A 12,949-nucleotide genomic window follows, 5' to 3' on the forward strand; every position below is an offset into this window, starting at 1 on the left:
AGAGTGGCTTTTTTTTCCACTCGTCACCCAAGCCAAAGATGGGCCGTCTCCAAATCCTGCTGCCCTATCAGACAAATTAAAGTAAATCAAGCATGAAATGAAGCAGGAGAGCTTGGAGATAAGGTCCCTTTAAGTCCCTCACAGATTAGACCACTGCGAGAGAGAGTGAGAGATGGTGGAGGAGAGGGACAGTGTGGTGGGATAGAAGTGTGTAGCAGGCGGTTTGCTGGTTTTTCTGTGGCAGACGGCTTTTGATTACTTCACTTTGGCACTGACTTGGAAGAACAGAGGAGCTATTTCGTGAATAATTTTTTTGATAATGACCATTTGTTTATTTTCGTACTCAAGCGAACTTGAAGTGCTTTGGTGTGTGACTACAATTTTAGATTAAATGTAGTTCATTTCAGTGACTCAATGTTCATTTGATGCAGTGAAGTGGAACGGTACAAAAATGGTGAAAGCTAAAAACCTTGCCATAACTTGACTTGGTAGTCTGTAGCATAAATAATTTTTACTCAACCATCAGTGTATGTTGTAAATATGTTCTTAAAGGAATGTTTCAGATTCAGTACAAGTTAAGGTCTATGGACAGCATCTGTACCATGCGGTCAATTACCACAGAAAATTATTTTTACCTGTTTGATATAAGGAACAAAGTGTGTTTACTTATAACTAGTGTGGCCACTCTATAAAGCGCTGTGTTTCTGGAACGTAGTTTAAAACGTTGAAAAATCAATCTCGAGACACCTGCAAAATCGCATCTGTGGACCAGCTGTGTTGATAGTCGCTGGTTTGACAAGGCGTGTTGCGTGTAGAGCTGGAGCTGATTGCCCTCTACTGCCACGGCAAAGTGCTACTTTTCATCCAAACTTCAAGCTTGAATTGCACGAATGGTAGGGGCATCCCTCATTACGGAATTTGCGTGCGCATCAGGGATATGAGCAAATGTTTTTTTGCACTAAAGAAACGCTACTACTTAGAAGACAGACCTACTTAGAACTCAACACTAAGGAGCAAGACATTTAAGAATTTAAAAGCAGAAATGTAAAGGTTCGATTTTTGTTAAGGCATTGTAAGCCCGTTTGTCGGTCCAATGGCGGTCTCCAATAATACAGGTGAAGGTCTCTGCGCATTACTGTCTTTCTTGTTACGCAACACAACAAGATTAAATGAAGTACATTTTCTCTTATGTATTACCTTGTTATTTCATCTGACTACATAAATGAAAAAGGTTTTTAATGATATCTGAGCAGCATTAAAAATTTATTTATTTTTAACTCCTTTAATTATATTTTACCCGTTTAGATTAAGAAACTATGTCGCTTTGAGGTCCTCGCGTGTTTTCTCTACACCGCGGGTCTCACGATCACAAGCGGCCAGTATTGGATCATCAAACAGAGGTTTGCTATATACCTGAGATCGGTTACGTTCACGTATACACAATCAAAGATACTTCAGTATAGCCCCATGGAATTGCATACACTTGAATGTAACTTAACGTTTTCTTCAGTAGAGGTCACGGCCACTATTACAGATGTAAGTTGACCAACATAACTTCTCTTGTAATAGCTTTGGATTGGCCATGCGTGGTTTCCCACGTACACTTATCTGGAGAAACATCAAATCAAAACAGAGGTAAGACACACCCGGATTTAGATTGGTCAAGCAGCGTTTGCTGTTCTAAATGGAAATTCCCTTTTTGTCTTTGCAAACCAAGTACACTTGAATTGATGCCAAATATTAGTCGTCACTAATCTGACGCAGACTTGCGGTGACATACGAATCGTTTAATCTGTTTGGGAAACACAATGTCAGAGTCAGTCAGAATAAAATCAAATGTTGACAATTTATTGACCAGGTAACATAATCAATTAATCAATTCCAAGTAGACAGTGATAAGTCAAAGTTAGACATTTTATCAAAACATAAGAAATTCGAATTGCAATCACCTGATATAAATTACACACAGTAAACTGTGTAGGATCGTCTGACTACAGAGAACCATGAACAATGTGTCACATCTCCTTAAATACCCAAACCATGAACAAAGGGAATTTTGGGAGTGGTTAGGTTTGGAAGTCCTTGGGACATACCTCATTAACATACAAGCAGGGATGTGGACAGACCACCAGAATTATACAGCATTTGGCAAAGACTTTATAACTTTGTTGTCATTAAGTTTTACAAACCTGGGAATAAGAGCACTATACCAGACACACTGAGACATTTTAAATGATTCCAAACATGTTACACTAGTTACATTATTTGTATACATCAGATATAGACTTTTGTTACATACAGATCTTAGGTGATTCTGAGCTGAAGGGGAATGGGTGAGGGGGAGAGAGGAGAGAATGGGACAGATGTGGAAGTGCAACAATGAGGTGTGAATTTGCAGTCTTCGCTCAGTGGGGTGTGGTGCCTCAGGAAGAGTTGCTAATTGCGAGGAAAGTTAATTTGTTGATTTTCTCAAAGATCATACATTTGCTATTTGCCTTTGAATGCAAACATATTGGCACCCCGCCTTACAGCATTTAGTGTTAGTGGTGGGTGGGCTGTTCTTGTTGGATGAACTTCTGGTATTTATGAGCATATCATTAAGTTATTTCGAAATATTGGATATAACTTTGGTTAAACAAGGGTAGCTAGCAATTTTATCACACTAATCTAATGTAAAGATATACACTGGCAGCCAAAAATTTGGAATAATGTACAGATTTTGTGCTTATGGAAAGAAATTGGTACTTTTATTAATCAAAGTGGCATTCAACTGATAACAATGCATTGTCAGGACATTAATAATGTGAAATATGACTATTACAATTTGAAAAAAAAAAACATTTCAGAACTTCTTAAACAACTTCAAAGAGTTCTCATAAAAAAATCCTCCATGTGCAGCAATGACAGCTTTGCAGATCTTTGACATTCTAGCTGTCAGTTTGTCCAGATTCTCGGGTGACATTTCACCCCACACTTCCTGTAGCACTTGCCATAGATGTGACTTTCTTGTCGGATGCTTCTCACACACCTTACAGTCTAACTGATCCCACAAAAGCTCAATGGGTTTAAGGTCCGTAACACTCTTTTCCAATTAACTGTTGTCCAATGTCTGTGTTTATTTGATCACTCTAAACTTTTCTTTTAGTTTTTCTTTTTCAAAAGTGTCTTTTTCTTTGCAATTCTTCCATAAGGCTGCAGCCCTGAGTCTTCTCTTTACTGTTGTACATGAAACTGGTGTTGAGCGGGTAGAATTCAATGAAGCTGTCAGCTGAGGACATGTGAGGCATCTATTTCTCAAACTAGAGACTCTGATGTACTTATCATCTTGTTTAGTTGTACATCTGGTCTTCCACATCTCTTTCTGTCCTAGTTAGAGTCAGTTGTTCTTTGTCTTTGAAGAATTTGTATGAAATCTTCAGTTTTTGGCAATTTCAAGTATTTTATAGACTTAATTCCTCATAACAATGATTGACTGACAAGTTTCTAGAGAATGCTGTTTTTTTTGTTGTTGCCATTTTTTACCTAATATTGACCTTATGACATGCCAGTCTATTGCACACTGTGGCAGCTCAAAAACAAACACAAAAACAATGTTAAGATTAATTTAATGAACCAAATAGCTTTCAGCTGTGTTTGATATAATGGCAGGTGATTTTCTAGAACCAAATTATCAATTTAGCATGATTACTCAAGGATAAGGTGTTGTAGTGATGGCTGATGGAAATGGGGTCTGTCTAGATTTTATCATAAATGACTTTTTTCAAATAGTGATGGTGCTGTTTTTTACATCAGTAATGTCCTGATTATACTTTGGGATCAGTTGATTTAATACACTTTGGTGAATTAAAGTACCAATTTCCTTCCGATCTTTTGGCCACCCGTGTATAATGTTTAATTATTATGGCTATACTTTTAAAACTGTGTGTTTATTCTACTGTTAATGTTTATTTGGGTACAGGGCCTTACCCCATAGATATCTATTGTTCGTGCAATACTGTAAAAATTATTTCTTTTTTATATATTAAAACTATACTGGGACGAGGGACGAAATCATTTTCTGTGGTAATTCACGTCAACAAGATGCTGTCAGTAGAGCTAACAGTAACTTGTATTGAACACAAAACGTGCCTTAAATTGTAATTTTATGATGTTGTATTTATTAGAAGAGATCTATATGCAAACGTACTCCTAAAATGTGACAAAATTAAAATGTACATTTAAAATGTACATTCTTTTACTATTCAGGAAAATGTAGCAAAAATATTTATAACTTATCTTAGACTACACAGATTGTCCATCCAATTGTTCTCTAGAATGAGAATGCCCCTCCCCTTTATACCACCTGCAAATGACTAGCAAGTAGTAAATGATGGGCAAAATTCGGAATAGCATACTGTTTGCAGAAAACAAGTAATAATAGTAGTATGCAAGAATGCTATTCATTTCATTTATTTTCATTTCAGCATACAGTATATACATTATAAATATACAATCAACCCAGCATAATTGTTTTTAAATGGATGAAAAGGAATAGGCTGACGCCAAAGCCTATTATGCCTACCCTTTTTACCTCTCTTTATTATATAAAAGAAAAAAATATAAGGGCAAGCTGGCTATATAACTTCTATAAATTTAACTTTACCCTAACAAATCTGTCCCATTCCATGTCTCAATTGAAAATACGTCAACACAGGCTCATCATGCCCTTTAACAGGGTCTTTAAATTCCTCTTCAGTGAAGCAAACAGTAAATTATGGGTGTCAAGAATTCTTAAAATATAATCTTTGAACCTTGCCCCTCACTGGTACCCTTTTTATTTAAAGACGTCTCTTAATCCAGAGCGAGAGAAGAGGGTGCAAAGGCTTAACCCTGATCTCCAGCGAGCGGTGCCTTTAGATTCTCTTTATTTATCATTATCATCTGCCCGCATTTCACAACTCGTCCTGAAACTGCATCATTTAACACGCTTCTGCACTGTTCACATCAAAACTTTCTGCAGAAAGAGGCTTAATCCACCTTATCTGAAGCCCTGTCAGAGCAGTGAGGCGAAAGCCTAATCAAACAGACAGGCAGGGTCACCCAGGAGAAGAGCGCCTGATAGAAAGCTGCTCAGATGGGTGTATGATTGTTAATTGACTGCAAGAGCTGGTGGGGAGGGGTGCTCATGCTGGGGGCTTAGCCTGCTCGTGGGGTGGGGTGGCGTTTCGGTGAAAGATCTAGGCTGGTAACCAGAAGGTTGTAGGTTTAAACCCCACAAGGGTTGATTCATGAACATCACCTTTGCACCCTTGATCAAGGCCCTTAGGTTACTCTTGAGGGATTGTACCTGTAATAAGTGTACTGTCGCTTTGGAGAAAAGCAGCTGCTAAATGTCTTCTTGTAATCAAGGATAAATGTGCATACAGCTTTAGTGTTGATAGTTAATCACCACATTCAATACATATAATTCACATCAATACAAATACAATAGGGGTAGCTACTAGTAACTTCCTTTAACTGTTGAAGCTGCTCCCATTTTGGTTGATATCACGTGGTCACAATGGTCACAACGGTCAGTTTGAGAAGTCAGAGCTTTCAGAAAATTCAGAGTTTCCAAATTGTAATTGCAAAATGGACAAGGACATTAAACATGTAACCAGTAGCGGTTTTAACCACCACGCAAACCACGCAATTGCATGGGGCCCTGGATGTCGGGGGACCCCCTGGCCCAAGTACGAAAGCTCTGCAAAAACCACTTGAGGGGGTGACATGTTGTTCTGCAGTCTCCGAGCGGTTCACGAAGCCGCCAGGTTCGGGTCAGTAGGACTTTGAGTTTGTAATTTCTGAAAAAATATTCAGGACTTCTGAGCTTGTTTCGTCCACCCGCTCTCGCTCACAGACACGTGCTAACGGACGAGGGGCCGTTCACACTGAACGTGTTTTTGCGTGCGACTACTCCATTTTTTCCATTGTTTTTCTATGTAAACGCGCTAGACGAACGTCCTTGACTGCAGCACCACGTCAACAAGCCATTTGATAAGATGCGCGGAATGACGGTCTCAGACATGGAGACAACTGAGATTCGTCCTCCTCCGGGATTGAGGCAAGTTACTACGCCACCACGAGGACTCGGAGTGCATTGGGAATTGGGTATTCCAAATTGGGGGGAGAATTTTTTTTGTATTCCGACATGACAAAAACGCAGCAATATTTTACACAATATTTACTCAAAATACTTTACAATTATAAAAAAAATACATCATTCATAAAATAATAGTTCACTACTTCTAACTGCCCTATGCTTGGATGAGACATTTATAGTGTAATAACAGAAATGACAACTGTAATATTCTGGTTTCTATAGGGGAGCTAAAAATGACAGCTGAATCAGGAGAGAGGAGGATTCAATCTTGTCAGGCACTTCTTCTGGGCACCACATGGGGTCCTTTCCCTGGGAAGATTGAGATGACCACAGGAGGAAGTGACAAGGTCGGTGTTTTGATTTGCTTTGATTCTTGTGGGGAAAAGCTTTTTGAGAAAATATCTAGGCAAAATGTGGATATGACAACCTGATAGTCCAGCACACTTACAATTATTGCTGCCTGTTCTCCTGAGAAGTTCCTGCTTAGTTTGGAAGTTGCAATTGTGACGTGATGTGTGTGTGTGTGTGTGTGTGTGTGTGTGTGTGTGTGTGTGTGTGTGTGTGTGTATATATATATATATATTTCTATATTAAAGAAAAATCAACAATAAGATCTCTTTAATATCTAAATTGTTTTTCCTTTAAATGGAGACTTAAGTTATGTGCTTAAATCTGCTGCTTTTCAGATTATACCCATGAGAAAAAGGCACCAGTAATCTCGCTTGTCTCCTCTAGAGTTACAAAAGATATCTCCATAATGCCTCAAAATGTGCTCAGATTTTGGCTAGATCGAAAGTTGTTTTTCATCTAATTTCTTCTATGGAATTTTAAGAGCAACATCTAAAAATAAAGTTGATACTAAACAGATACTTAACATAACATAGAACTCCATTAAAGGAATAGTTTACACCAAATATTCTCTCATTATTTACTCTTATGCTTTCCCAGCTGTTTTTGACTTACTTTCTTCTGCAGAACACAAATGAAGATTTTTAGAAGAATATTTCAGCTCTGTTGGTCCATACAATGCTTTGAATTAGAACCAGAACTTTGAAGCTCTAACAAGTACGTAAAGGCAGCATAAAGGTAATCCATAAAACTACAGTGGTTAAATCCATACCTTCAGAAATGACATAATAGGTGTGGATGAGAAACAGATACAAATTAAAGTCCTTTTTTTACAATAAATTATCCTTGCTGCCCAGTAGGTAGTGATATGCACAAAGAATGCGAGTTGCCAAAAACGAAGAAGAACGAGAAAATGAAAGTGGAGATTTATAGTAAAAAAATATTGATCTGTATCTCACTCACACTTTTCACTTCTGAAGACATGGATTAAACCACTGGAGTCTTATGGATTAATTTTATGCTGCCTTTATGTACTTTTTGGGCCTTAAAGTTCTGGTCACCATTCACTTGTATGGACCTACAGAGCTGAAATATTATTTTAAAAATCTTAATTCGTGTTCAGCAGAAGAAAGAAAGTCATACACATCTGGGATGGCATGAAGGTGTGTAAATGGTGGGTGAACTATCCCTTTAAGTTTTGTGAGCTGTGGAAGAGTTATGTCTGAGCAATCAGATCTTCCTCTTGGTTGTGCTATTGTGATTTAGCTATGCATTTTATAAAAATTAAAATTTTGACATGCTTTATAGTTAAAACATGCGGTGGGTAATCTATTACAGGAAGACTACAGACAGAGACAGGATGGGCAGATGAAGCAAAGAAGCAAAGTTGCATGTTTTGTGTCCATTTTGAGCCCTTGAAGAAGGTGGTGTTGTGTTCTGGTGTGTGTTTGAGAGAGAGAGAGAGTGAGTGTGTGTGTGTGTATGTGTGAGGGGTAATCTGTGCACGTGGCAGGTTTACCCTGTGAAGCGGACTGGTATCGCAGGCCCATTGTTGTTGCTCCTGTCAGAGTGGGAGAGGCCGATGGAGCCTGTGCTGGACTGATAAGAGAAAAGAGGATTCAGCTGAGAGAGAGAGAGAGAGACACACACACACAGAGAAAGAGAGAAAATGACTCAAGGAGAGTGGAGTGCTGTGTACAGTTTGTCTTTTACATGAAGTATTCCCACACAGTCAGATCCACACAAACCTCTCTCTCTCTCTGTCTGCGGGTGAAGACATTATATGCACTGTAAGTGAGAACACAGGTAGCATGTACAGTATACTGTGAAAAATCCATAGAGACCCTTTTTTATTTGTATTTTTTTGCTGTTCGTTTTCGGGTTTCATCACCATAATAAAGTCAGGTTAAAGCAGCTTTGTTAGATTAGTTATTTGAATTTTTAACAAAAATGTTTCAGCTAAATGTATCCAGTGGCAGTTAATTCGATCAAGAAAAACGTTTTGTTAGTAAAGATTTGGGTAAAAAAGTTATTACACTTTGATGAAAGGTTATGAAAAAAATGTGTGCATCGATTTTGTGCACTTCAATGTTTAAAAGAAACACAGAACACTCTTGAATCTTCATGCTCTGCAGGTGTAAGTGAACTCTCCTTTCCAACTCTTTTCCTTTTCGTCTGCTCTCCAACTCTTTCCTTTACCTTACTTCCCCCCCCAACTCTTTTCCTCTCCTCTCCAACTCTTTCCTTTACCTTCCTCCCCTCTCCAACTCTTTCCTTTAACTTCCTCTCCTCTCCTCTCCAACTCTTTTCCTTTCCTCTCCAACTCTTTCCATTACATTCCTCTCCTCTCCAGCTCTTTCCTTTACCTTCCTCTCCTCTCCAGCTCTTTCCTTTACCTTCCCAACTCTTTTCCTTTCCTTTCCTCTCCTCTCCAACTCTTTCCTTTCCTTCCCAACTCTTTTCCTTTCCTTTCCTCTCCTCTCCAACTCTTTCCTTTCCACTCCGCTCCAACTATTTCTTTACCTTTCTTTCCTCTCCTCTCCAACTCTTTCCTTTCATTCCCAACTCTTTTCCTTTCCTTTCCTCTCCTCTCCAACTCTTTCCTTTCATTCCCAACTCTTTTCCTTTCCTTTCCACTCCGCTCCAACTCTTTCTTTACCTTTCTTTCCTCTCTTCTCCAACTCTTTCCTTTCCCTTCCTTTGTAACTCTTTCCTTTCCTCTCTGTTCCAACTCTTTCCTTTACCTTCCTTTCCTCTCCTCTCCAGCTCTATCCTTTCCTTCCCAACTCTTTTCCTTTCCTTTCCTTTCCTTTCCTCTCCAACTCTTTCCTTTCCCTTCCTTCCCATTCTCTTCTCCAGCTCTATCCTTTCCTTCCCAACTCTTTTCCTTTCCTTTCCTCTCCAACTCTTTCCTTTCCCTTCCTTTTTTCCTTTCCTTTCCTCTCCTTCCCATTCTCTTCTCATTCTTTCATTACCTTCTCACTTCTCATTATATCTTCTCCTCTCTTTAATTTTCCTCTCCTCTCCAGCTCTTTCCTTTACCTTCCTTTCCTCTCCTTCCCATTCTCTTCTCATTACATTCCTCTCCTCTCCAGCTCTTTCCTTTACATTCCTCTCCTCTCCAGCTCTTTCCATTACATTCCTCTCCAGCTCTTTCCTTTACCTTCCTTTCCTTCCCAACTCTTTTCCTTTCCTTTCCTCTCTGCTCCAACTCTTTCCTTTACCTTCCTTTCCTCTCTTCTCCAGCTCTTTCCTTTACCTTCCTTTGTAACTCTTTCCTTTCCTCTCCGCTCCAACTCTTTCCTTTAGCTTTCTTTCCTCTCCTCTCCAGCTCTTTCCTTTCCTTCCCAACTCTTTTCCTTTCTTTTCCTTTCCTCTCCAACTCTTTGCTTTCCCTTCCTTTTTTCCCTTTCCTCTCCTTCCCATTCTCTTCTCATTCTTTCATTACCTTCTCACTTCTCATTATATCTTCTCCTCTCATTCATTTTCCTCTCATCTCCAACTCATTTCCTTACTAACTCTTTTCCTTTCCTTTCCTCCATTATCTTCTCATTCTTTCCTTACCTTCTCTCTTCTCATTCTATCTTCTCTCATTCATTCTCTTCTCCTATCCACTCCTTTCTTTTCCTTTCCTTTCCTTTGCTTGTCAGCAGATTTCCTTTGCTTTCCAGTTCCTTTCTTTTCTATTCTTTGCTTTCCTCTCCAACTCATTTGCTTTCCTTTCTTGTCCTCTCCTCTCCTTCATTCTCTTCTTATTCTTTCCTTATCTTCTCTCATCTCCTGTCATCTAATTTCCTGTAGCGTTCTCTCCTCTCATTCTCTCCAAATTATCGGAGCTATGCCATCTACATTCGTTTTATTCTTCTATACTCTTCCTGTATGTGAACAATCACAGCAATTGTGTCTTCTTTTACTCCTCCAAAAGAATATTAGGAAAAATTTTGGAGACAATGATAAATTAAACGTATCTGAAAACTTGATTACATCTGAGCTATGAAAGAGCAACCACTGAGCAATAGAATGTTCCTCTGTATGTCTACCTCTCCTTAAATGGCGAATCCCTGTCAAATCCTCTCTCTCTGGGGTTGACCAGCCGGCCGGAATATGATTCAGCAAAAATGCAGATTTGGCCAGAGAGAGACAGAGCATGCTCCTGGAATGATAAGCATAAGATAACAGTTTGAGAGTCTGTAGAGTTTTTGATTCCCTCTCCTCTCAGAAGGCATGATGCACTTCTACTGCAGGATGTATCCTGAAACCCACAGGTAGCTGAAATCATATCCACTTCCCCTCGGGTCATCGGACAGAGTTTCAGATAGAGGTTAATCTGTATTAAAAATACAGTAACTCCAAAATGTATTGGGACACTTAAGTCTCACTTAAAATGTATGATTGGCATTGCATTAGATGAAAAAATATCAAACCTAGTGAAAGTTATTGTAAAGGAAGATGTCACAAGCACGTTTTTCACAGAAATCAGTTTTTTTAGGTTTAAATAATATAAAGATATACTGCATAAAGTAGTTGGACACTTTCTGGTTATCAAATTTAATGTGATGAACTCCACCTGGTTACTGTCCTAGGACACCTGTATAACCATGAGAGGAACAAATTCATACAGCCACTAAAAATCGCCTTGACACCAGTTGTTTAAAATTAATTGCAAAATGTTTCAGAAAATTTAGTTTAGTTCTGAGAAATGCTCTAGCGTCATTTGTGTACAGATGACTCATGTTTTGATATTTTGTTATGTAATGCAGTGACATTTTTGTTCTACAGGAATAACACAATTTATCTTGAGATTATGAATCCAACCTTCTGTCCATCCTTTTGAAACCCAAGTCAGCTCTTTAAATTCCCCATGCGGTGGTCTCAGGAAGCTGTGATGTTGGTGATAGAGCGGCACAATGTGTCTAAAGATCAGTGCTCGACATTCCGCTTCTTCTGTCTCCAAGTCACAGCGCACTATTCTGGATTCCAAACATCCCAAAGGATGAGATCAGATCAGGTGCAACATTCAGAGGCTCTCTAACAATACAGCCATTCACAGGGTGGACGGAGACAGGGTGTGGCCTGCTCGACCCCCATTTCACACACACATACACGCATACATTGAGATCTTGCTTTGAAATGGCCTTTGGGAATGGCCAATTGAGGGCACATGGTTGAGATTGTTTAAACATGTTTTCTAAGACCCACAGTCCATTTACTGACTTTGCTCTTTACGCAACTTCTGGTGGTCCATGTGTAGAGTTTTTTTTTACGAGTAAACCAGGAAACAAAGGGGTGGGGAAAAATGTCCATTGCCCGATGCATCACTACCTTCATTTGAACAGTCCCGATATTGATTCTTAAATCCCAAGAATGAGTAAATCACTTGCATATGCCACCAAATTTTGCACTATGCAAATAATATGGTCTGTAATTAGCCAATGGATGGTACATTTTTAGATTTCACTTGCCAATGATTGAGAAGTATTTTGGCGAAGAAGTTCAGCACAAAGATCCTGTCACTGCGTGTTGAGAGTAAATGTTTGGTTTGACTCGTTCAGTGTAATGCGTGTCCAAAGACGAGATCCACGCAACCCATTTGTTATTGAATAATGTTTATTTTAATACTCTCTGTTCTTTACTGTAGTTGTTGATCAAAAACAATGAAAACAGAAATGGTTAATTCTAATCACACCCAGCACCAATGTGGTAAAGAAGCCATTCGACTATTAATGTGCAGAACAGTATATTCCCTTTATTATTTAGTTATGTCTGTGAAATATTCAGTACTTATTAATTTTGGATGGATAGAAATTCTGATGCACATTTTCACATTTCTGTACAGCCAATTGCGTACAGACACTGTTATGCGATCAATTTAATGCACCTTTCCATGCCCATTATTTTGGTTTCAACAATAAAAAATATGGTTAGTCAATTTAGTTGCCGGTCCTTTAGTTGAATCCACTTCCTGCCTAAGTGAGCAGTTCCTGGCTGAAAACAAGTCTATTCAAAAGTCTGGCTATCAGCAACTACGATACAGTCATTGTGATGATAAAAGTGAGAGTATGTCTTCTGTTGCAGGTTTCGCTGTTGCTGAGCGGAGGTCCCCGCTGGCTGATGGATATGATGTGGGTCAGTGCTGAGGATGGCAAGAGCAACTGTGCAGTTTACAGCAAAGGTGAGAATTTATTCTTTGAGTCTATAAATGTCTTTTTCATGGTCTGTTGTATAGCTTGACAGTCCCTCATGAAATGGTTTGGTGAACTTTGGTTTTCTTTCTTGTTTTGATATATTTTCGATTGGGTTGGAACATATCAATGGGCTTGTCCTTTATTAAAATAGCTATGCGACAGTTCGTGTCAAGCCATGATTTGCTTTATCTATTGCTAGTCAATGGCAAGAAGAAAAGACCTTTGAAATGCATACATCTGCTAAAAGTTTATTTCATCACCTTTTAGGAGTAAACTAGCATATCAAAACTAAGAG

The 12,949-nt window shown here is 38.9% G+C and overlaps 1 protein-coding gene across 1 annotated transcript in view; it reads left to right on the forward strand.

Moving 5' to 3' along the window:
* LOC127650735 (zinc finger protein ZFPM2-like) overlaps positions 1–12,949 on the forward strand; it is a 69,435-nt gene that overhangs the window by 24,216 nt on the left and 32,270 nt on the right. Inside the window, exons 4-5 of the mRNA XM_052136343.1 lie at positions 6,344–6,468; positions 12,545–12,641. Of these exons, the coding sequence (XP_051992303.1) occupies positions 6,344–6,468; positions 12,545–12,641 (222 nt within the window). The remainder of the gene's footprint in view (positions 1–6,343; positions 6,469–12,544; positions 12,642–12,949) is intronic.

This window comes from Xyrauchen texanus, chromosome 10 (genome assembly GCF_025860055.1).
Source record: "Xyrauchen texanus isolate HMW12.3.18 chromosome 10, RBS_HiC_50CHRs, whole genome shotgun sequence".
Taxonomy (NCBI): domain Eukaryota; kingdom Metazoa; phylum Chordata; class Actinopteri; order Cypriniformes; family Catostomidae; genus Xyrauchen; species Xyrauchen texanus.